A 25,395-nucleotide genomic window follows, 5' to 3' on the forward strand; every position below is an offset into this window, starting at 1 on the left:
TAGTACTTTCCACACAAATAATACATAAAAAACAAAAATAAAACATTAAAAAAATTTTATTGTAGTATAGTTGTTTTATAGTGTTAGTTTCTACTGTACAGCAAAGTGAATACGTGTGTGTGTGTGTATATACATATAATTTTTTTAATTTCCTTCCCGTTTAGGGTACCACAGAGCTCTGAGTAGGGTTCCCTGTGTTATACAGTAGGCTCTCACTAGATATCTTATACGTAGTATCAGTAGTGTATATACAGCAATCCCAGTCTCCCAATTCACCCTGCTCCCTCAGCTTTCCTCCTTGGCATTCATATGTTTGTTCTCTACGTCTGTGTCTCTATTTCAGCTTTGCAAATAAAATCATTTTTACCATTTTTCTAGATTCCACATATAATGTTAATATATGTTACTTGCCTTCCCGTTTCTGACTTATTTCACTCTGTGTTACAGTCCCTAGGTCCATCCACGTCTCTACAAATGACCCAATGTCATTCATTTTTATGGCTGAGTAATATTACACTGTATATACGTACCACTTCTTTATCTGTTTCTCTGGCGTTTTTTTGCTTGGTTGGTTTTTTGTCGTTTTAAAACTTTTTTACTTTTTAGCTGCACCATGCAGCATTGTGGAACTTTAGTTCCCCAATCAGGGATTGAACCCGCACCCCCTGCATTGGAAGCGTAGAGTCTTCATCACTGGACCACCAGCGAAGTCTCTGCCTCTTCCTCTGTTGAAGGACATTTAGGTTGCTTCTGTGTCCTGACTATTGTAAATAGTATTGCAATGAACATTGGGGTGCATGTGTCTTTTTTGAATTATGTTTTTCTCTGGGTATATGCCCAGTAGTGAGATTGCTGGGCCATATGGTAGTTCTATTTTTAGTTTCTTAAGGAATCTCCATATTGTTCTCCGTAGTGGCTATATTAATTTACATTTCCCCCAACAGTTCAGGAAGGTTCCCTTTTCTTCATACCCTCTCCAGCATTTATTGTCATGGATTTTTGATGATGGTCTTCTGACCAGTGTGAAGTGATACCTCATCGTAGTTCTGATTTGCATTTTTCTAATAATTAGAGATTTTTTAACATCTTTTCTTCATGTGTTTGTTGGTCACTTGTGTGTCTTCTTTGGGGAAATGTCTATTTAAGTCTTCTGCCATTTATTTTTGATTTCTGAGCTGCATGAACTATTTGTGTATTTTGGAGACTAATATTTTGTCAGTTGCTTTGTTTGTAAATACTGGCTCCCATTCTGAGGGTAGTCTTTTCATCTTGTTTATGGTTTCTCTTGCCACTATTATTCAAAATAGTTTTGAAAGTCCTGGCCATGGTAATCAGAGAAGAAAAAAAAATAAAAGGAATCCAAATTGGAAAAGAAGAAATTAAACTGTCACTGTCTGCAGATGACATGATACTCGACATAGTAGTAGCAGCAGTTTAGTCGCTAAGTCGTGTCCGACTCTTGCGACCCCATGGACTGTAGCCCGCCAGGCTTTTCTGTCCATGTGATTCTCCAGGCAAGAATACTGGAGTGGATTGCCATTTCCTTCTCCAGGGGATCTTCCCGACCCAGGAATTGAACCGGGGTCTCCTGCACTGCAAGCAGATTCTTTACCAACTGAGCTACGAGTGAAACCCAATACTCTACATAGAAAATCCTAAAGATGCCACCAGGAAACTACTAATAGCTAATCAATGAATTTAATAAAGTTGCAGAATACAAAATTAATACTCTATAACCTTTTGCATTCTTATACACTAACAACAAAAGATCAGAAAGAAAAATCAAGGAAATAATCCCATTTACTGTTGCAACAAAAAGAAGAAAATATCTCAGAATCAACCTACCTAAGGAGGCAAAAGACCCATATGTACTAAACTACAAGATAGTGATTAAAGAATTCAAAGATGACACAAACAGATGGAGAGATATACCATGTTCTTGGATTGGAAGAGTCAATATTATGAAAATGACTATACCACTCAAAGCTATCTACAGATTCAATGCAATCCCTGTAAAATTACCAATGGCATTTTTCACAGAACTAGAATAGCAACAGCAACAAAAAAAAAATGACAATTTGTATAGAAGCATAAAAGGCCCTGGATAGTCAAAGCAGTCTTGAGAAAGAGAAATAAAGCTGAATCAAGCTGTCTGACTTCAGACTGTACTGCAAAGCTACAATAATGAAGAATCTATAGTGCTAGCACAAAAACAGAAATAGAGATCTGTGGAGTAGGATCAAAAGGCCAGAGATAAACCCATGCACCTATGGTCACCTAACCTATGACAAAGGAGTCAAGATTTTTGATGGTAGCCATTCTGACCAGTGTGAGATGATACCTCATTATAGTTTTCATATGCGTTTTTCTGATAATTAGTGATTTTGAGCATCTTGAGAGTCCCTTGGACTGCAAGGAGATCCAACCAGTCCATTCTGAAGGAGATCAGCCCTGGGATTTCTTTGGAAGGAATGATACTAAAGCTGAAACTCCAGTACTTGGCCACCTTATGTGAAGAGTTGACTCATTGGAAAAGACTCTGATGCTGGGAGGGATTGGGGGCAGGAGGAGAAGGGGACGACAGAGGATGAGATGGCTGGATGGTATCACTGACTCGATGGACGTGAGTCTGAGTGAACTCTGGGAGTTGGTGATGGACAGGGAGGCCTGGCGTGCTGCGATTCATGGGGTCGCAAAGAGTTGGACACGACTGAGCGACTGATCTGATCTGATACAATGGAGAAAAGATAACCTCTTCAATAAGTGGTGCTGGGAAAACTGGACAGCTACATGTAAAAGAATGAAATTAAAACACTCCGTAATACCATACACAAAAATAAACTGAAAATGGATTAAAGACCTAAATGTAAGGCCAGACACTATAAAACTCTTACAGGAAACATAGGCAGAACACTCTGACATAAATTGCCACGATCTCTTTTTTAAAAATATTTATTTATTTAATTTTGTCTGAGCTAGGTCTTCTTTTCTGCGAGGGCTTTTCTCTAGTTGTGAGCGGGGGCTATTCTCTAGTTGCGGTGCTCAGGCTTCTCATTCTGGTAGCTTCTCTTGTTGAAGAGCATGAGATCTTAGACCCGAGGGCTTCAATATAGTTGCAGCTCTCAGGCCTAGAGCACAGGCTCAATAGTTGTGACACCCGGGCACACATGCTTCAAGGCATGTGGGATCGTAGTTCCCTTACCAGGGATTGAACCCACATCTCCTGCATTGCAAGACAGATTCTTAACCACTGGATCATCAGGGAAGTCCCAGAAAACATTTTTAATCTTACAGTACAGTACCAGCCACATCATCACTGCTGCTTTTACGTTCGATTCTGGACATCCTGGGCTTGAAATAAAGATACTGTACTGCTGTGCTCTATACAGTACCGTAAAGTACCCGAAAGCGCAGCCACATGTAGAGGACGCACACACGTGACAGAGTATGCCAGGCACATGGACCAGCTTCTGTGGTTGGACTTGCTACCTGGCTCATCTTGGAAAGTTCGCCTCCAGAAGGTTTGTATGTAGGGGACTTACTGTTTTAATGATGTGAAATATATATTAAATCTGAAACTAAGAGCTGACTTGAGGCGGGTCGACTGAGACCCTGAAGCTGTTGTCAGGCCCATGGGCTCCGCTCACGACGAGAAAGGACAGGCCTCAGCTGCATGCTCTGCTGCAGCCTTGACGAGCTTTATATTGTTTGGTGAAGTGTCTCCCCAGAACTTCTGCTCATTCTTTTTTTACCAAATTTGGGACATTTTCAACCATTATTTCTTCAAGTACATTGTTGGCTCCACCCTCTTTTTCCTCCATCCTGGGACTGCAGAAGAACAGTGTGAACGCTGCATCTTCTGTTACCATCCCACAGGGCTCTGAGGCTCCGCTCATTTTTTCAGCATATTTCTTTCTGTTATCAGGTCAGGTAACTTTCGTCATCCTCTGGCTCTTTTCTGTAACATGTTCATTCTGCCTTTTTGGTTGTTGTTGTTCATTCTGCCTTTGAGCCCAACTAGAATGTCCTTTGTTTCAGTTATTGTACTTCTTAGTTCTCAAGTTTCCATTTGCTTCTTTGTTATATTTTCTTTTTCTTTTCTGAGAGTTTCTGTTTTCCGTTTGTCCCAAGGCTGTGTGAAATTGCTTGTCAGAGCGTTTTTATGATGGCTGCTTTAAAATCCTTGTTAGATCATATCAGCATCTGTGTCATCTTGGTGTTAGCATCTATGGATTGTGTGTTCTCATTCAAGTGGAGAGTTCCTGTTTGTTGGTATGATCAGTGACTTTTGTGCTCCTTTTTTCCTTTTTGGCCACACTGCTCGGCATGTGGGATCTTCATTCCTCAAACAAAGAATAAAAACCTGTGCCCCCTACAGTGGAAGCAGAGAGTCCTAGTGGCTGGACTTCCAGGGAGTCCTGGTATGACTGTTGACTTTTGACTGTATCCTGAACACTTGTGGATTGTCCTGAGAGCCTGGATCCCACGTTATGTTCTCCTCTGCAGATCCTGTCTGGATCCTGCCAAAGCCACTCTTGGAAAGAAGCAGCATTACCTGTCACCTCACGTTTGCAAAGGAAGCCCTGCAAATGTGTAGTTTGGAGACTGTTCAGTGTGACTTTTCTTAACGCTGAGCTTTTTTTGTTTTTTTTTACATAGTGACAGGAACAATGAGCTGGATCAGCAGCGGGAGCAGTATGGGACCCTGAAGTGGAAGCTGGAGAGGAGGCTCAAGGAGCTGGACGGCGAACTTGGCCTGCAGCGGCAGGTAGGGTGGGGGATCCGCTTCTTCCTCAGGACCGTTGTTTTCTTGGTTCTATAGTATCAGCCTGGGGTCACAAGTTTCCACTTTTTGGTGATCTGTGGCGAAATGTGTCAGGGTATCTAAATCTTCCTCTGTGGTAACTCCCCCAGAATTCTCTTTCCTTGGGAATGAATAAACATTTCATCCTTTATTTGTTTGAGAAAGAAGTATTATGAAGTCAGAGTTATTTACTGTGGAAGAGAGCTGGGAACTCAAATTGTGATAATTGTATTTCTTTCAACAAGCAATAAATGACCCTAAGTTTAAATATAGCTGTGTCAACTGACAGGAGACACTTAAACCTGTCTCCGAAATTTCTCCTCGTTGTCCCTGAAGCTCAGCCTCCACATCCGAGAGACTTCGCTATGCTGGAGTTTGGGTGAAGGACATCCTTCACACTTGGGGCTGAGTCCGGCAGGGCCGCGTGTGTGCAGCGACATGGGTCCCCTTGTTCGCCTTCCAGGATGTACCGAGCTTGTGTTGTCGCAGCAGTGGCAGGTGTTTATGGAAACTGCCACATGTAGCTCCTCGTGCACGCGTGTGAATTTATCTGCTCAATACAACAGAGACACCATTTTGTTCTGCATTTTGCAAATAGGGAACCAAGGTCGAGACATTAAGTAACCTGCCCAAGATCCCCCTCAGTAAATCGAGGAGCCGTAATTTGAGTCGAAGACACTTCCAGCGTGTGAAGTCTTAGGCACTGTCCTCCTGCCCTGGGTTAGCGACTCACGACTTATTTTTAGACTTGTGTCTGCGATTTTGGAGAGGAGCTGGAGCTGGAAGCCAGCCTGGCTGTGTCCCCACCTCTGCCCTCCTTGGAGTGATAGTGACTGAGTGATCTGGGGTGATCCGACCTTGGACCCTGGTCTCCCGGTGGATGTGCCACGGGGCAGATATGAACTTTGTGCCTGCCTGTGCTGGCCTATCCTTTCTTGGCACTGGGGTCAGCAGTTCTCAAGGAGGGCAGACCGATCAGCTGGTGGACTGAGGCCTGAGTGTCGGGCCCTCCATCCCATAGCATGGCGTCAGTACCCTGAGATAGGACAGCATCCTGATGAGCTGTGCCCATCGGAATGGAAGATACCTGTGGACGCAAATGTCCTTATGACCGAGCTTTCGGGCCTGGCCGCATCTATTAACCACCGCTGGCGCAGGAGGAGCCCCTGTCCTTTCCTTCCCCTCTGGAAGCTTGAATTTCATTGTCCACAATGATGCCATCACTCAAAACATTCTGTAGAGCTTTTGACATTTCCTGCAGAGGACTTTCCTTTGGAGTCCTTGAGGACCTAAGAACTTTGTCTCTTATGGGTGGGTTTGACTTTGGGAAACATCCGAGGTCACTGGGGGCTGAGCTGGGCGATCAAGAGACCAGCTGTGACTCATCTAGGTCATGAGGTTTCCTCAGGTGGTGTCAGAGTCTCCTCCAGAGAGGAGTTTCAGAAGGGCTCCAGGTGGCGGTGGAATCATCCCTATTAGCAGGGCAGTCAGTGGCACATGGAGGCGGCGGTGGCCCTGGTGGGTGTTGTGGTCACTGGGCTGGGTCTCTGGATGACTTTCCAGCTTGTCCACACTCAAAGAAGTCCTTACTGTGAGTCAGGCTTGTTCAGGCTTTGAAACCCCTTGTCCACAAGGAAAGCCCCTTCAGATGTGCGTTTTCATACCAGCCCTGTCTCTTGCAGGAAGGAAACTTGACGTCTGGACTCTCCAGCTGTAGGCTTTGTCCAGGGCTGCTGCTGGGAACCTGGGCAGCCTTTGCTGTCTAGTGTAGTTCAGGGCCAGCTGGGGCCCATGCCAGCCTTGGGGCTCTATTGCCCGTGCCCGACCCTGTGACTGAAGGAAGGGTATTATGTGCTTATCGGCTTTGTGGCTTCCTTTGGACTGGTTTTTGTCTCCTTTTTCTGAAGATCTTTGTGCTCTTTACTGACTTGTCAAAGATAGAATTGATTCAATGGTAAAAAAAAAAAGAATTGATTCAATGGTAATGTTGATTATTACCTTGAGGAAAGAAATGTAAGACGACGGGAGCTGAGTTAGTCTGTTTAATGTTTATTATGTCTGCAAGTTGTAGACTGTGGACTTGTTTTTTCATTATTGGTTAGCAGTCCCAGGATTAGAAGCCTCTAGAGGAGAAACAATGACTTATTGATGTATTCATTCATTTAACAAAGAGATTTCACCAGGCACGTTCCTGGGCTCTGGGGTTAGGGCTGAGCACTAGCCCCACCTGCCCTGGGAGTGAGCTGGCCCTCGTCGGGGATGCAGTGAGCACCTGAACAGTATAGTCTCTGGCTTTAGCATCCTGGGGTCATCACCTGTGTGACACGGGCAGGGTGGGGTGGAACTGTCTTTTAATAGGCAAGTCAGGGCACCCTGAGAAGAGGACTTGTGAGCCCAGGTCTGCAGGTAGCAACAGAATTCAGGTTCAAGGAGACTGAGGTGAGGGCTATGATGGCCTCCCAGGCCTTCATGAGAATGACCTTTGCTCCAGGTGAGGTGAGAAACTCTTGGGGGCTTGTGAGCCAAGTCAAGTCTTTAAAAGAGCCTCTTCTGTGGGGTTGAGGACAGACTGTGGAGCTGGGGAGGCAGGGAGACACAAGAGGGCTGCTGCAGCCCTAGGTGAGAGGTGGGGGACTTGAGCCACTGACAGGTTCTGGATACACCTACACAGCAGAGCCAGCGGACACGCTGATAGATCAGATGGGGTGAGAGGCGGGCACCAAGGACATGCCTGCTTTGGGGCTGAGTGCCTGGCGGGACGACTTGCCATGTATTGAGATGGGGGAACTGCACAGGAAGGATGGGGAGGGCGCTTGGTTGGGCTGTGTACAAGGAGGTGGCTCCTGGGCTCCCAGGAAGACACACTGGGAGGTCAGGGCGGAGGGGGGTGGTCACAAGGTACAGAGCTGGAAGCTTGGGGCTTCCCCAGAGGGTGGCTGTAGACAGAGGAGCCAGCTGTCCAGGCTGAACCTTGAATTCAAGAACAGAGAAGTTTAGGGGACATCATCACAGGGCAGGGGTATGGCTTGGGGACTAGCAGGAGAGGGGCCCCCAGGAACAAGAGCGGAAGGTGGTCAGAAGGCAGGCCTGAGCCCCTTACCTCTGGGTTGAAGTGGGGATGGGGAGTGCAATGGGTTTCTTGTTTCCTCACCAAGGACCCTAAGTGCTTACCTACTGGTCTGGGCCAGGTTCTGCCTGTGTGTGGGCTTCCTGCCCCCTGGTGGCCATAGCCTGCACAACTTTGAGCTGAAACCAAAGGCTTCAGTATTTTGTAGTGTTAGCAGTCAAAGTAATGCTCAAACTTCTCCAAGCCAGGCTTCAACAGAACGTGAACCGTGAACTTCCAGATGTTCAAGCTGAATTTAGAAAAGGCAGAGGAACCAGAGATCAAATTGCCAACATCCGTTGGATCATTGAAAAAGCAAGAGAGTTCCAGAAAAACATTTACTTCTGCTTTATTGACTACGCCAAAGCCTTTGACTTTGTGGATCACAACAAATTGTGAAAATTCTTAAAGAGATGGGAATACCAGATCACCTTACCTGCCTCCTGAGAAATCTGTATGCAGGTCAAGAAGCAACAGTTAGAACTGGACATGGAACAAGAGACTGGTTCCAAATTGGGAAAGGGGTATGTCAGGCTGTATATTGTTACCCTGCTTATTTAACTTATATGCAGAGTACATCATGCGAAATGCTGGGCTGGATGAAGCACAAGCTGGAATCAAGACTGCCGGGAGAAATATCAATAACCTCAGATATGCAGATGACACCACCCTTATGGCAGAAAGCGAAAAGGAACTCAAAAGCCTCTTGATGAAAGTGAAAGAGGAGAGTGAAAAAGTTGACTTAAAACTCAACATTCAGAAAACTAAGATCATGGCATCTGGTCCCATCACTTCATGGCAAATAGATGGGGAAACAATGGAAATAGTGACTTCATTTTTGGGGGCTCCAAAATCACTGCAGATGGTGACTGCAGCCATGAAATTAAAAGACATTTGCTCCTTGGAAGAAAAGTTATGATCAACCTAGACAGCTTATTAAAAAGCAGAGACATTACTTTGGCGAACAAGGTCCATTTAGTCAAAGCTATGGTTTTTCCAGTAGTCATGTATGGATGTGAGAGTTGGACTATAAAGAAGGCTGACCGCCAAAGAATTGGTGTTTTCGAACTGTGGTGTTGGAGAAGACTCTTGAGAGTCCCTTGGACTTCAAGGAGATTGAGCCAGTCGATCCTAAAGGAAATCAGTCCTAAATATTCATTGAAAGGACTGATGCTGAAGCTCATACTCCAATACTGTGGCCACCTGAGGTGAAGAACTGACTCATTTGAAAAGACACTGATGCTGGGAAAGATTGAAGGCGGGAGGAGATGGGGACAACAGAGGATGAAATGGTTCGATGGCATCACTGACTTGATGGACATGAATTTGAGCAAGTTCTGGGAGTAGGTAATGGATAGGGAGGCCTGGTGTGCTGCAGCCCATATGGTCACAAAAAGTCGGACGTGACTGAGCTACTGAACTGAACTGAGCATTCAGTCTCAATGATTTTCATATTCTGATCCCAACAAGGGTTACTTGTGTGACCCCCTTAAACTTCATCTGGCTTCTCAAGGGATTTTAAAAATGTATATTTTCAATTGTACCACGCAGTGTCTCTGAGGCCCCCAGCCTCGACTTTCAGAGGAGGGGAGGGAGCCTGCCACGCATTTATCTCAGGAAGAGGCAGAGACACACCCGTTCTTGCCTGCATGCTCTGGCTGGGCTCAGCCTCCCTTGACCCTTTCCTTTGGGTAACTGAGTCTGTCCAGCTCTCTTCAAAAGCAGAGCCCTTGTTACTCGGTCAGAAACCTGGAATCCTGCTAGTGTGCTGCGCTTTTCACGCACTGTGCTTTGCACGTGCTGTGCTGGCCGGGCTCAGCCTGTCCTCACAGCTCCTCCATGGGCTGGGCCTCCTGTCTTCCCGCTCCGTGTTAACCTGTGCTCACCCTAACGACGGGTGTCAGGTAAAGTCACTGTGAGGTTTTAGGCCAGGAGAGGTGGTTAGATTCAGACTAACTCCAGGACATGCATTTCAGTTTGACTCTGTCCCTCACTGTGATTTGTGCGTCTATATCCAGACCTCCTATTCAAAGGCCACATCAGCCATGCATGTCTGCTCTCCTGACACTGCTGGAGACAGGACTGTAAAGGATTAAGGACAGTGAGAACCCATAGCAGTGGCAGGAGCAGGAGAAGGGCCTCAGCACCCGGATGGGCCTGCGCCTTCCCCGGGGCGGCATAGCAGGGGGAGGGGACCTGTGGGAGACACACCCCGTGGACCTACAGACTCAGATCTTAGGCCCCAGGATGTTGAGGGCCATGCATGTGCAGGTGGAAGTCTGTCTGGGGCCACGAACCCCCGCTCACATGCAGATGGACGGCCCAGCAGCCGGGGAAGTGCCCTTCCCCAGGCAGAAGCTCAGCACAAATTTCCTGAAATAAATCGAATCACTCATGGGGAGAAGGAAGGCAGCAGTGTGGGCCCAAGTGCCTGCTGCGTAGGTCTAAGCTTAGGGAGACAGCACCCTCAGTCAGCTCTGCCAAGATTGGCTTCATTAAGCAGTCATTTCCTACAGTCCACGCAACCATATTGTGTGCAGTTCGACAGGTTTAACACAGCCAAGGTAACAGGGTAACAGCCAAGACAGAACTTTACTGCCACCCAAAGTTCTGTGTGCCTCTCTGCGATCAGGGAGCAGCGCCCCCGGCCCTGATCCCACCAGCCTGCTGCCTTCCACTTGCAGTGAGAACTGGCTTTTCAGAGTCCTGTGAGAACAGAGCCTCGAGCTGTTTCCCCTTTTTGTCTGGCTTCCCCCTCGCCGTGCGGTGTCTGAGGCGCACGGACGTCGTGTGGTTGGCGGCTGTTCCTTCTCGGTGCCTGCTGGTGCTGTGTGTTGCGTGGAGGTGCCAGTATGTTTCCATTCTCTGTCAGCTCATTCTTTGGACGCTTAGGTCTTTTCAGTTTGGAGCCAGTTTGAATAAGGCTGCTGTGAGCATTCTTGGCTGTCTTTGAATGGACACAGGCTCCACGACCAGGAGTGCAACTTCTGGGACGCGTACTACGTAACTTTTGAGAAACTGCTGAGCTGTCCTTTAGGATGGTTATAGGGTCACATCCCACCAGCTGCAGACTAGAGTTCTGGTCACTTCCCGTCCTCGCTCGCACTTAGTGTTGTTAGTCTTTCCCTTTTTAGTAGTCTAGTGGGTGTGTACCTGGGGATTGAATGCGATTATCCTTGATGATCAGAGTTTAAGCATCTATTAACGTGCTTATTGGCCATTCATATATCCTTATGAAGTGTCTGTTCAGCTTTTTTGTACTTAAAAAAAAAATTGGGTTGTCTTCCTAGTATTGATTTGTGAGTTCTTCATGTGTACTCCAGAAATAAGTCCTTAAGTATATATTTTTTTGAATATTTTCTCCCGTTCTGTGCCTTACCTTTTCCTTTTTGTAAGTCTTAATTTCAACATCCTAGTGAACTATTTCGGAGAAGGCGATGGTACCCCACTCCAGTACTCTTGCCTGGAAAATCCCATGGATGGAGGAGCCTGGTAGGCTGCATGCAGTCCATGGGGTCGCTGAGAGTCAGACACGACTGAGCGACTTCACTTTCACTTTTCACTTTCATGCATTGGAGAAGGAAATGGCAACCCACTCCAGTGTTCTTGCCTGGAGAATCCCAGGGACGGGGGAGCCTGGTGGATGCCGCCTATGGGGTTGCACAGAGTCGGACACGACTGAAGTGACTTAGCAGCAGCAGTGAACTATTTATTGCCTCATTCCTGGCAATAAATAAAGGAGTGTGTAACTGAGGCAGGATTACAAGACAGAGAAATGCCAGCAACCCAAGAAGAGGCCCAGAGGAACAGGGAAGGTGATTCCTGAAGCCCACCATTGTGTGATCAGCGGGGCAGCAGGGTGGGCCCCGTGGGCCACCCGTGCTAGGCTTGCCCGTGCGTGGCATCTGGTTGTCCGAGTTGGGCTAGTTTTCTGCACGGGTGGCTCTGGTGCCGAAGCCTCCCAGGCCCCACAGGCGGTGCCAGTGATACTGCAACTCTCATCAGCCTGGTCCCGGAGGATGGGTCCGGAGAATAGCTGCCTTCCTGCTTCTGGGGCAGAGGCTGGCTATTTCCCTCCTCCCCACAGGGCTCTTCCTTTGTCCCTCCCCTGAGGTGAGAGTTCGAGCCTGCGGGGGGTGGTGGGGTGGGGAGGTCAGTACCCCCAGGAATGTATTTTTCATCCATAACTCAGATGCTAGGAGGAAGGGCCAATCAGAACAAGAAAGAATTTTGACAATTACAAGTACATATAAAGGAATAAATTCAGAAGATAGAAAAAAGACACATAAAGTCCAACAGAAGATAAGAGACATGGAAGATAAGTCCAGAATTCATCTAACAATATAAATTCCAGAAACATACAGCAAAGAACGGGAAGGGATCAGATTGTCAAGTGAACGGTGCAGTTGCTTCTTGGGGTGGGGACTTCAGACTGAAACCCCTACCCCACCAGAGCCATGAACGAAAGTGTGTCAGAGAAACAAAGAGGAGATGCTACAAACATCCACAAAACCTATAAGGCAAAGCCTGGCCCCAGCTCCTCTGCCGCAGCTTGGGATAGGCTTGAAAAGGCCTTCAGCGCTGTGGGGCCAGATGTCAGGCCAGAGCCCTGGAGTGTGAGGGTGTGGATGCCTCAGACTAGGCAGCTGCCTCTCAGGAGGTTACTGGAGTGTAACTACTGAGCGAGCTCTGAGCAGCACCTGTGGGTCAGGGCTGAGGGGTCAACCTGTAGCTGCCTCTGTTTCCCTTCTGAGTTTAGAACTTTGAGAACCAAGAGATGGAGGGAGTGGAGAAGGCTGCCGGGAGGAGGGACTGAGCTGGGCGGGCTCCCTGGATCCCCAGGACGGGGTGGCTCCAGTCACAGGGCCCAGCTGGCAGCCTCACATGGAACCCATGAGCCTGAGTGAGGTGGAGCAGGGGGTGGCTCCTGCTCCCATAACTGGGAGAAGGCCTACTGGGGCCGGGGATCCTGGGACTCTCACCCTGATGCGAGCTCTTGAGGCAGGGAGGAGGCTCCTTTCCTGCAAGAGTACACGGAGAGAGGGGAAGAGGGCATCAAGGGATCCTGGGGATCACCTGGGGAGCTGTGAAGGGCAGGCCTGGATACCGGCTGTGGGGCAGCCCAGGGAGAGGAACGCCAGGAGGGGAAAGAATCATACCGTGGGGTGTGTCCTGGGAAGCAGACACCACTCGGGAAACAGGAGAGCACCAGAGGAGTGGCGGGAGAAGGGGAGGAGGGGAAATGAAAACTCAGAAAAACAATGATGTGGGAACCATCATAATTGTTCACTGTTGGGTGTGCAGTGAATCACTAGTATAATAATTTAGGGACTTTTGGATTCAGCCCGTGAGTGAGGCATTCACAGAGCCAGGGGGTGGAGCCATGACCCTGGGTTGGGGAGTGGGGTGGGACTGCTCAGGAACCCGGCAGGCAGCATGGAGGACTGATGGGGAAGAATGGCATTTTTTTTAGAGACATAGACGGAACCAACAGCTTAACTGCTCGGAGGGGTGGTTCTGGGTTCACCGGCCTCTGCTAACCTTTCCTTGTGGGTTTGCTAGCTGCTCTGTCTGGGCAGAGCAAAACCCCACAGGATCACGGAGAAAACAGACAAACCCACGCCCGGGGTGAAAACACAGGCTCTCTGATGCCCTTCAGCCTCGGTCCCACCGTTGACCGCATCCTCCATGAGGCCCTCTGTATCCCTCCCACCCTCAGCGAGCCTGTGGACCTCTGCCAGCCCCACTGTGCTCCTTTCGCCAGCAGCCCTTTTCTGTTCCAGGAGCTGCTCCAGGAGTTTGAGTCTGAAATGCAGAAGCGGGAGCACGAGTTCCGCCTGCGGGCCGATAGCATGAGCAGTGTTGTCCTGGCGCACGAACTCAAGGTAGCGGGCCCCTCGGACTGTAACTGTGTCCTCGGCATAAGTGGGAAGGCCCTGGCCAGTTAGGGTTCACACCAAGGCCTCCCTCTCTCTTTGTACGTGGGCTGGGGTCTTTACCATGCAGGTGACATGCTTGCCACCGTGCCCGCTAGGGCTCTAGCCCAGAGTGATGGCCACTCTGCCCACCAGGAGGAGCACCGGTGCCACTAGTCTGGGTCTGGTTACTCTGACTTTGAGGAAGGGCCTCCCCCAGGAGAAACCGCCATCCCGCAAACTCTGTCCTTGGCCTGTGAAATCCCGTGACAGCTCAGGAGGGGCCTGTGAGGAGGTGTCACTCGCCCCCTATTTTCAGAAGGAGGCCTGTCTGCTGTTGGTGCTCCCAGCTGTGGTGCTGGCTGCCATCCACGAGGCATGGCTTCTCTAAAGCACTGACCTGGCCAGGGGACACGTGAGGAGCACACACACCTGGCCTTTAGCACCAAGACAGGGACCAGCTGGGAGAGGAGGGGGAGGTGTGTGTGGGACAAAGAAGCAGGGCTGACGTCTGGCCCAGTCCTGCCACCCTAGCTGGTCACACCTGGGCAGCATCCAGCCAGGTGGATGGATGCTTGCCCTAGTGATACCAAGGTGCCTCCTCCAGGCTGTCAGCCTCCCACAGGGCCACAGTCCAAGGGGCAGCACTGGGCCCTGCCTGACCCTTGAACAAGAGTCTCTCTGACTTCCCCCTGGAAGAATGCTGTCCCTGTCACCCAGGGCCAGCAGGACTTTGAGGCTGGGGCTGCCACAAGGTGATCCCCATGAGGCCTCTTTGGGGACTTCTGAGCACCAGGGAACAGAAGACAAGTGGGACATGTGAAGCTAACCTATGCCTCACAGTGGAGTGGGCACTCCTGTGGAAAAGAGCGGGGAAAGGTGGGCCAGGGCATGCCCCACTCCCACCTCTGCCATGAGATGGTTCTGGTCCCCTGAACACCTATCCCTGGAGGGCATCACAGCTTGTACACAGGTTATACACAAATTTGGGAGCAGCAGTACCATCACCCCTATGTTATAGTCAAGGAAGCCAAGGCCCCAGAGAAGCTATTTAAAAATTGAGCATGTGGCTGGGATTTGAGTGGGGTCACTCAGCAGGGACCCAGATTCTTACAACCTCCACCTCCTCTGTGATTCCAGGATCCAGATCATGGCCTGGTTGGGGTGCTGGAGTACAACTTGGATTCACCCGGGGGTCTGCTCTCGATGCTGTGAGAGCATGTGAGGAGATTCTCACTGTTTTGTTGCTTCTCAAATTCCAGTCTTTCTTCTCTCCCTGTTCTGATACGATGGTAACACTTAACTCTTAACACCTCTGTCTGTTCCACTTACATCCTCATTTTGAATTCTCTTTTCGAAGATTAAACTGCTGAACAAAGAGCTTGCGGCCCTGAGAGAGGCTGGGGCGAAGGCTGCGGAGTCCCTGCAGGGTGCCGAGGTGGCGAACGCGGAGCTGGAAGACAGGCTGCAGCGAAGAGACTGGGAGCTCCGAGACCTGGTGGCTGTGAAGGACGCCCGGTGCGGAGCCTCCCCACCTCCCCGTGGGTGGGCATGGCCAACGAGCTGTCTGGGCTCTAGCCCCGAGGCGTCTGCCTGTCCTGGGTTATTCCAGGTTGGCTTTGCAGTAGCCTCTTATGTGCTTTTTCCACTAACATTTGCTTCTTTTCAGGATAAAAGATTTAGAGGGTAAACTTCACTCTGTGCAGCTCACCAGGAAAAGAGAAGAGGAGACATTTCGGAGGAAGTGAGTGTTTTCTGGCTCCAGTGTCAGTGTGGGGTAACGTCCCCCGACCACCTTGGAAGCAAAGCCCCCTTCTGTGGGACGTCAGGAGGGTCAGGCCTGCTCTTCCAGGATCGCCCCTCACTTCTCAGTTCTAATGAGCGTATTTGTGTGTGTTTGGAGGAATATCAAAACCCTGAGAATTACAGGACGCGTGTGGTGAAACGACTTGCTGAAAGCCATCCAGGTTGACACCTTAGTGCTAATATACTTGACCCGTTGACACAGTCACAGGAGCAGGGTGCACGCACATGTTCTGTGTCATCACACTGCATGGCCCTGCAGAGTCATGTGCAGCCCAGGTGGCATTATTTATTTGGCCAAGGTGACAAGGAACCTGTGTTCCCTGGCGTAGGCAGTGGTGTCTGTGCCCTGGAGTCTTGGTGTTTGCCTCTCAAAAATAACTAACCAATGATCACAGGATGATGCGTTCAGAGATAACTCCTTCCCTTCACTAGTTGTCATGATCAAACACTTTTTGTGATTTGGTGAAAAAGAAAGGTATATCTTACAAGAAACTTAACAAGTACAGCAGCTGTTATGTGTATATTTTTTTGCTATTAGAAGGTGGAAAATACTGAACAGTTTGCAAGATGAGTAAGATGAGAACTGATCATAATTGGAATGAAAAGTACATCACATGACTTGATTAAATAAGGCTTAACCATCTCATCAAACAACGCTGATGAAATCTGAAGAGAATGCTGTAGAATTATGTTTTTTAGGGCTTTTTACTTTTCACTGAAGCCAAATAGAATAAAAGCATAAAAAGTCATGTCAGCATGGTGTTGCCTGTTAGCAACACCTGTATTTTCGAGACAAATATCTGTTCCATTGACAGAGTTTCGATAGGTTTGACATCTCTCACCGAGACGGACGTGCAGCCTGCCTCCCAAGGCCCCCAGTTCTTGGAAGTCTCCAGTCCTGGGTTGAAAGCAGCTCAGCAGTTGGGGTAGCTGTGAAGGGAGGGCAGTTTGCACCTGCACTCTTCTTCCCTAGTCTGTGAGGGTTCTGCTGGTGATGCTTTGCTGAAGCACCTGTTCTGGGTTCTTTTTCCTAAAGCACAAATATCTGCTCAAGTCTCTTTTTCCCAAGGACTGTGAGCTTGGAAGGGAGGGGGGCCAGTCTGAAAATCTCTCAGTCAGTGGTTCCTCGTGAGGAATGAGGAGCAGAGGAAGTGGGCAGAAATGCCCTCTAAAAGGACACGTATGTAGCCCTAGCAGGACGAGGGAGGTTCTGGGCTAGGGGGTCCAGAATGGGGCTGTTGGGGACCTCCCTGTGTTTCAGGCATGAGGAGCTGGACCATCTGGCCAGGGAAAGGGACGCTGTGCTGATGGCAGCAAAGAGCGCCCACGTGGAGCAGCTGCAGGCAGCGGAGGCCAGGGCCCTGGAGCTGCAGGCGCGTTGTGAGAACCTTGAAGTACAGCTCCGCAGGGCCGAGTGGAAGCAGGTGGATGCCGCCAAGGAGAAGGATGCTGCCATTGACAAGTGAGCCCGGGCCAAGGGCCTGGCTGCCTAGTTACCTGTTTCAGATGAAGGGAAGTGGGCACCGGGTGTTGGGAGTCACCCCTGCAGCTCTCCCGTCACTTTCTTAACCATTCTCTTTCCTTTTGTTTCATTTGAAAGTGTGTGTGGACGTATGTATGAATGTGTGCATTTATGTATTTATGGTAAAATACACATAGCAGGAAATTTACCATCTTGGCCACTTTTAAATTCAGTGGCATTAAGCACATTCACGCTGTTGAGCAACCGTCACTCCGTTCGTCTTCAGAACCCTTTTCTTTGTGAAACTATAACTGTGCCTCTTCAGTAATGATTCCCCATCCCCCTCTCCCAGCCCCTGGCACCCACCACCCCACCTCCAGTCTCTGTGAATCTGAGTGCCCTAAGGGCCTCACACAAGTGGAATCCCTCTGTCTGCCCTTCTCTGACTGACTGATTCCACTCAGCGTGATGGCTTCAAGGTTCATCCACGTTGCTGCAGCAGGCGTCAGAAATGCTCTTCCTCTTTAAGGCTGAGTAACATCACATTGCTTGCATACAGCTACCTTTTGTTTATCATTTCCTCCGTTGACGGCGATCTTGGGTGTTTCCGCCTTTTAGCAGCTGTGACTGTGGGTGAGCAGATTTCTGCTCAGGTCTCTTTTCAGTTCTTTTGGATGTGTACCCGGAAGTGGAGGTGCTAGGTGTGACTTTTTGAGGAACTGTGTTCCACAGTAATTGCACATTCTCCACAAGGGTTCCAGTTTCTCCATAAACTAGCTGCTTTTTATTGTTTTTTTTAATTAAAAATTCTTTTTGGACTTCCCTGGTGGTACAGTGGATAAGAATCCGCCTGCCAATACAGGGGACTCGGGTCTGATATCTGGTCCAGGGAGATTTCACGTGCCGAGGAGCAACTAAGCCCCCATGCCACAACCGCTGAGCCCTCGCTCTAGAACCCTCGAGCCACAATTACTGAGCCTGCCTGCTGCAACTGCTGAAGCCCGTGCACCTCGAGACCTCGCTCACAACAAGAGAAGCCACTGCAGCAAGAGGCCCGTGCACCGCAACTGGAGAGCGGCCCCACCCTCCACAGCTGGGGGAAACCCAAGCACAGCGATGAAGACCCAGCACAACCAAAAACAGAATTAAAAAAAAATTTTTTTAACTATTTATTTTTTTGGCCATGCCATATGGCTTGCAGGATCTTAGTTCCCCAACCAGAGATTGAATGCAGGCCCTTGGCAGTGAAAACACAGAGTCCTAACCACCAGACTGCCGGGGAATTCCAAACTAACTTCTTTTCAAACCCAGTTTTCTTTTTGACATCTAAGCCAGGCCATACACAACCACTCTATCCCACTGTGCTTGGTGTCTCTGAAGGATCATTGTAACTGAAGCAGTAACTGAACTCAGCCTCTTGGCAGCCAGTAAGGAAGTGATCTTCAGAGAAGCTGTGTTTACGGAAGATGATTAAGACAAATAAGTCATTTGCAAATCCTGCTGTTTAGCAACTGGCTTTTCCCCTTTGTTTGGGAAATATTTCTGTCTCTCTTTCTTACAGAGAATTCTCTGCCAAGTTATATTTCTACTGAAGGGGAAAATAGCTCTTAAACTATAAAATACCAGGAAGTCAAAGCTTATTCAGGATAGCTTCTTTAGAGTCATGCGTTTTATTGTTTGATCTGTTAAACCTAAGAGGCAATAGCTGGAGGGGTGAGGTGGCTCAATCTCAAGGGTGTGTGTCTCCCAGCCACTCCTTGTTTGGTTTGGACAGATTCTCCCAGGGTCCTTCTCACAGACAGTAACTCAGAGCCCAGGGTCCGGGTGCACAGGCCTTCCTGAGGGGAGGCCTCCTGCCTCTGCTCTCTCGGCGGGTCCACCGTCATGTTCCTTCCCGCTTCCCCACTGGACAGTCGAGAGGCCGTGACGAGCAGCATCAGTGGGTTCCCAGGAGAAGCCTTAGTGTCTGTATCAGCGTCTTTTCCTACCGAGACGTACTCTTTACAAGTCAGCGACAAAATGGCCCATATTATGATTTTGTGGTCTCTTTGGGCCTATTTGTGCTGGTTTTCTTGTGACCATTAGTTTGTGGATAGCAGGGTGGAGAAATGATGAGCTGAGACCGCATTGTGAGAACCTTGTGTGCATGTAACCATGCAGACATATAACCTATCAAAAGGAATATGATGGGGCCAGAGGGCACTTTAACCTCCTAATATTCACAGCCCAGACGCAAAAAAGAAGTAGATGAAATTAACTTCAATAACATGTTTTAACCCAGTATGTCCAAAATACCATCTCATTGTGTGCTTGTGTGCTCAAGTCACTTTAGTCGCATCCAACTCTTTGTGACACTATGGACTGTAGCCTGCTAGCTCCTGTTCATGGGATTCTCCAGTCAAGAATACTGGACTGGGTTGCCGTGCTCTGCGCCAGGGAATCTTCCAGACCCAGGGACTGAACCCGCATCTCCTGCATTGGTAGGCCAGTTCTTTACCACTGCTGCCACATGGGAAAGTAATTGGTTAATCAGCTATACCACAATACAAAATAAAAAGTTTAAGTTTGAGAAAAAAATAAGTAATCAATTAAAAAATATTAATGAAGATGGATGCCTAAACTTGCCTGAGCAAATTGTTATTGAGGTATTTTGCATTTTTTGATGCTAAATTTTAAAGTCAGATCTCAATTCAGACTGGCTGCATGCCTGGGAGCCCTGAATGGCCCTTGGCTCAGTGCTGGGCAGCGCTGGTCCAAATGCTGGGCAGAGGCCAGGACTCAATGAGGGCAAGTTCTCTGCTCTCCAGAACACAGGCCTGCTTGTGCTGTCTTGGTCTTGGCAAAGTGGAGCGAGAACCAGGATCCCATTCATGGCCACATACAAAGCCCCTGCTGTGTACAAATCATCTCGTGAGAATTAGAAATTAAGAAGAAATAAAAATATGGCTCTCAAGCTCCAGCAACTTCTCTTATAGTTGTGGAAGCCCAACACATATGGAATCATGAAGGATCAGGTCAGGGACTATAATGGGAAGCTCAGAACAGACATCCTGCTTGATGCGTGGGGCCCGGGCAGTCGACTTCCCAGGGCTGTCAGCTGCTTCCCTTTCCTTGGGCCTTGGAGAGAGTTGCCAGTGAGTAGGTAGAGGGGAAGGAGTGCTTTGGAATTCCAGGGCAGGCTAGGCATCTCATGTCCTTTTGTCTTTTAGTGACACACAGAACAAAGAAGAACCTCTCATTTCCCTCTGTCATGTCAGTCGAGGCTCCGGGGCTAAGTGCCTGCTGGGACACAGCCAGGGTGAAGCCCGGATCCCATGAGCACCCTGCCTGCCTATACATACTGCCCCATGTGGTCTTGGCTCTAGGTTGGCTCATGGGGTGGGGGGCAGCTTTGTTACAGGCTCTTGGGCCCCCTGATAGCTCAGTTGGTAAAGAATCCACCTGCAATGCTGGAGACTCCAGTTCGATTCCTGGGTTGGGAAGATCCTGTGGAAAAGCGATGGGCTACCCACTCCAGTTTTCTGGGCTGGAGAATTCCATGGACTGAATAGCACATGGGGTTGCAAAGAGTTGGACACGGCTGAGTGACTTTCACTTCACCTGGGCCCCCACATGCTACTTTTATCACCCCAACAACTACATGGGACCAGAGCGAAGTACCCCAGCGAAGGGGTACTGGGTGGACCTGGAGAGGAACAGCTGCAGCCCCTGTTCTGACACCAGCACTGTGTCTGAGCTGGACGTGTTCTCAAGTTTCCAATGTTTTGCAGCCCCCTGTATTACTAGGCTGAGCTGGTTTATTTTAGGTAAGAGGTCAGTATGAATCTGGACGTACTAGAAGTAATTTGTTTAAATCATACTAAGAAAAATGACTTTTTCCAATAGCTAAGAATAACACTGGAAATCTCACACTTGAAAGGTCTTAATCCTTTGAGAATGTGACACTTTTATTACATACTGTATCTAGGCAGTTTCAAAGAGGGTGCCTTTTCCTAAGTTAGTAATAGAGCTGAAGAATCCTAATGCTTTACCGAGCAGCATGGCTTTCCTCTGGGCTGTGGGGTTTTGTACATTTCCCCATACTCATTCCCCTTCTTCATTCCCACCTTGGTCTTTAAAGGGTTTTCCTAAATGAGCTTCACTGCAGTCCTTTATGAACAGAGAACTCTGCTACTCAGAGTGTTGATAATCCTGGCTTGACCAGGACTGAGGTTGTGGAACCCCCCCACACCAGCCTCTGCCCACTGCAGTGGGCTTTGCCTGTGAGCAGAAAGCCCTACCCAGCCACCACATGTCTGTGCCAGGCGTGCGAGGGCACTGGGATGCCCAAGAGAGTGGAGAGCACAGGGCTCCTCAGGCAGGGACTCATAGGCCTGGGGGTCACAGGGCCAGGGTAGGAAGAGCAGAGCAGAGCCATCTCGTTCCTGTGAGGTTGGCTGACCCTTTGCCAAGGGCATTTTAACCAGCACACCAGCCTCAATGTTGAGGCCTGTTTAAGCTGAAATGTTGAAAGAAGTTTCCCATTAGGGCAGCTGCTCCTTTCTCCTTTCTGTCTCTGCCACTGTTTGGATGGAGCTTTTCTAAGTCTCAAGGCAACTGCAGTCAGGACTTTGCTCTAAGACCTTGTAGACTGATGGCCATTTGCCTTCCCGTGGCTTGTCTACCTCTGTGCCGCAGTCCATGGCCCACCCTTGGGCCTGTGGCTCTGGGCAGTGGCCAGTGCGTGACCATAGTATTTTCCCCACAGCATGCTGAATGCAGCTTAGGAGGGAAACAGGCCAGAGCTGCAAATAGGGTGACTACCCTGCAAGCTTTGCGTGGTTAATACCATAGCTACTCTAGTCAATATCTCTAGATGTTTTTCTCAAGTTTTGCTTCTTGGGAGATTTATCAGATTTGTCGAGATTCTACCAATGAATGTAGAACCTTATCTTACTATTCAGTTTGGAGATACGTGTTGAAAGTCTCTATGTGGAGGGACTGTGCTAGGCATGGCAAGGGGTGCCCAGGTGTGTCAGATGGTGCTGTCTCAGGATCTCTGGCTCCAAGAGACATGTCCTGGCCCCTACTTCCTCACACACTTGGTGTTGGCTTGGTGTGCTACAGGTGTTGTACCTGGGCTGGTGGGAGGGATGGGTAGATATTTCTTCTTGGGTAGGACTACTTCTTAATCTAGGCAGGGAAGTCTGTGCCCTGATGTGTGTAGAAGAGACCTTGATCTGCAGCATTTCCTCTGAGGACTGTGTGTGTGTGTGTGTGTGTGTGTATGTTGTAAAAGAGAGCTTGGGTGAGAACCACACCCACATTCACGTCGCTTCCCTTCTTGGTTTAGACTTCGGGAAGATGCATCAGCTCTCAAGTCTAGCTGGGATGCCCAGATTGCTCAGCTATCTAAGGAGATGATCTCCAAAGACCTTCAGGTTCAGTCACTGCAGGAAGAGGAGATGAAGCTGAAGGCACAGCTGACCAGATGCCAGCAGGATATTGGAAGGTGTGTGTGATGGAGGAAGGGGGCGAAGATGGGGGCGGCAGGGCGGGTGGTCAGAGGCGGTCTTTCCCACAGAGCACAGTTCCCAGTCTGCACCAGGGCTGTAAAAGGGTGTGTGCTATTTCGTCCCGTGTCAGGAATCATCTCTGAGTTCTGATTTGTTCTAATGTCTTGGTGTCTTTTCCTATCAGCCAGAATAAAGACTTGAGTAAAGGTAGTATTCTCTCTCCTAAGGAATCATTGAACTATAATAAATGTACCCATTTTAACTGTACAGTTGATGAATCTTGACAAATATACACTTAAGTATGTGGTACAACCACCAGTGCCATCATCATGTAAAACCCTTCCATCGCCCAAAGTCCCCTCCCTCCCTGGCACCCTGTGGACTGCTCTCTGCCACTGTGGGCTTCTCCTGTTCTGGAATTTCATCTGCGTAGAATCCTACAGTTTATACTCTTTTGTGTCTGGTTTCTTTGGATATTTATTTGAATTTTCAGATTTTCTATTTTGTGCACGTGTCACTTGGTAATTTGTGTCTTTCAGTGAGTTTGTTCATTTCATCTAATTGTTGACTTTACTGACATGAAATTGTTTATAGTATTTCTTTACTGTCTCTCTATATGTGTAAAGTCTGTAACAAGGTCCTCTCCCCTTCTTGATACTGATGATACGTATTTTCTCTTTTCTTCTCATCAGTCTAGCTAGAGATTTATCCATTTTACAGATCTTTCCAAACAGCCAGCATTTGGTTTCTTTGACTTTTTTCAATGGTTTTTCTGTTTTCAATTTCAATATCTATTCTTATCCTTATTATTGTCTGTCTTCTGTTTTCTTTGCTTTAATCTAATGTTCTTTTGCTAGCTTCTGAGACTTTCCCCACAAGGCCTCATCTGCTGGAAAGACTGGTGAGGGTTTTTTTGCAGGGGGTTGGTATTTTTATTTATTTATTTGGCTACACCGGTTCCTAGATGCAGCGTGCAGGATCTTCAGTTGCGGCACGTGGGATCTAGTTCCCTGAGCAGGGATCAAACCCAGGCACCCTGCCTTGGGAGCACGGAGTCTTAGCCACATGAACCATTAAGGAAGTCCCAAGGCTGGTGAAGTTTTTATTTCACACATTTTACTTTTCATTAATCTCCTCACTGTGTGTGTGGTTGCTTTTAATCTCTGAACATATTTACAGGAGCTGCTTTACGTATTTTCCTGCCACCTCTGTTGAGAGTCTGTTTCTGTGGCACAGAGGCCAGTATCCTGCTTCCTTGTACATGTCACAGCTGTCCATGGCTGTCAGATATGTGGCCACTGTGTCAGCAGGCCTCTAGGTTGGTCATCTTCCTTTCACAGGCCCCTGCTGCTCAGCTGTAGGTAGTTGGTTAATTATAGTCCCGCTGAGCAGCTCAGAGAAGGCAATGGCACCCCACTCCAGTACTCTTGCCTGGAAAACCCCATGGATGGAGGAGCCTGGTAGGCTGCAGTCCATGGGTTCACTAAGAGTTGGACACGACTGAAGTGACTTAGCAGCAGCAGCAGCAGCAGCGGCAGAGCAGCTTGATTGTTTAAGGGTTGCTTTAAATCTTTGTTATAGTGGCTCTAGGGTCTCTCTGTGATTCAGTGGTAGAGAATCCACCTGCCAATGCAGGAGACATGGAGATCTGGTCCCTCCAGTCAGATCCTTGGACGAGGAAATGGCAGCCCACTCCAGGATTCTTGCCTGGAGAATACCATAATCCCATGGACAGAGGAGCCTGGCAGGCTGCTGTCCACGGGGCCACAACGAGTCAGGCATGACTGAGCACCACATGCACATAAGATCTCTCCAGAGGGCCAGTCTAGCCCTGTTGACACATGCACCCCAGGGTCTCCACTGGGCGCCCTGGACATCCTCCGATGATTCCTAAGGACACTGTGCTGACTGGCAGAGCCTACCAGTTCCTCCTACTTGCGTGGTTCTTTCCTTCTTCCATTCTGATCTCTCCCAACCCCCAGTAGATGGACACTGAGTTATGTTTGACCTTTCAGCTTATTGTTGACCCTCCAGCTCTGTGTGCTCTGCTAGGAACCCTCCGGCACTTCTCTAGTGCGGCTGTTTTCTTGTTTGTCTGAGTTTGCTGGCTTTCTTCCTGTCTCTTACTGAGTTTGACCTCATCTCCTATGGTGCTGAGTTTCTCAGGACTGGGGGGCCTGGCCGCCTGCTCCCCTCTGAACCTGGGCCTGTGTGAAGGTGTCGGCTGAGCCCGTGACCATGGCTGGCCAGGGGGCCCAGGAGGGACGCCTCCCATCTCAGCTACATCACAGCCTGAAGGAACCTCAGGACAATGTTAGTGTTGGCACTTTTTACCCCCACAGGTACAAACAGCAGCTGTCTCTAGCGGTAGAGAGGGAGCGGAGCCTGGAGCGTGACAAGGTGCAGCTAGAGCTGGACTGGCAGCGCCGCTGCGAAGGCGTCGAGCGGGAGCAGTACCAGCAGGCCGAGGACTTGATTCAGGGCCTGACCACGGCCAGAGACCAGGTCTGCACTCCCCTGGGCTGTCTGACTTCTTTCTGCAGAAGGAAGGGCTGGGAGTGTCCGCTGCAGCATGGAGCCGGCTTGGGCCCTCACCAAGTTATCCTTTGCACTTGAAAGCACTTGGCCTCACTGAGCAGTTTGGTTTATAACAGCAGGACTCGCAGTGATGAGTCCCTGCCCGCAGCCTTTCTCTAATGGCCAGGCAGCTGCCTGTGGGGCTGGATGCATAGGTGGCCCCAGCATTTGCTGTGCTCCTCTGGCTCCGAGGCCACATATTTCCTGGGGTTCCTCACCCTCGTGTCTGC

General features: G+C 49.0%; 1 protein-coding gene across 11 annotated transcripts in view; it reads left to right on the top strand.

Moving 5' to 3' along the window:
- The window catches only part of CCDC57 (coiled-coil domain containing 57), a 110,566-nt gene that overhangs the window by 14,513 nt on the left and 70,658 nt on the right, over window positions 1-25,395 (top strand). For all 11 annotated transcript variants that reach the window (XM_027517855.1, XM_027517858.1, XM_027517860.1 and 8 more), the window contains 7 exons: window positions 4,660-4,768; window positions 13,694-13,795; window positions 15,186-15,343; window positions 15,495-15,569; window positions 16,893-17,093; window positions 22,426-22,584; window positions 24,931-25,093. In XM_027517855.1, the coding sequence (XP_027373656.1) occupies window positions 4,660-4,768; window positions 13,694-13,795; window positions 15,186-15,343; window positions 15,495-15,569; window positions 16,893-17,093; window positions 22,426-22,584; window positions 24,931-25,093 (967 nt within the window). The remainder of the gene's footprint in view (window positions 1-4,659; window positions 4,769-13,693; window positions 13,796-15,185; window positions 15,344-15,494; window positions 15,570-16,892; window positions 17,094-22,425; window positions 22,585-24,930; window positions 25,094-25,395) is intronic.

The sequence above is a fragment of the Bos indicus x Bos taurus genome, chromosome 19 (genome assembly GCF_003369695.1).
Source record: "Bos indicus x Bos taurus breed Angus x Brahman F1 hybrid chromosome 19, Bos_hybrid_MaternalHap_v2.0, whole genome shotgun sequence".
Classification (NCBI taxonomy): domain Eukaryota; kingdom Metazoa; phylum Chordata; class Mammalia; order Artiodactyla; family Bovidae; genus Bos; species Bos indicus x Bos taurus.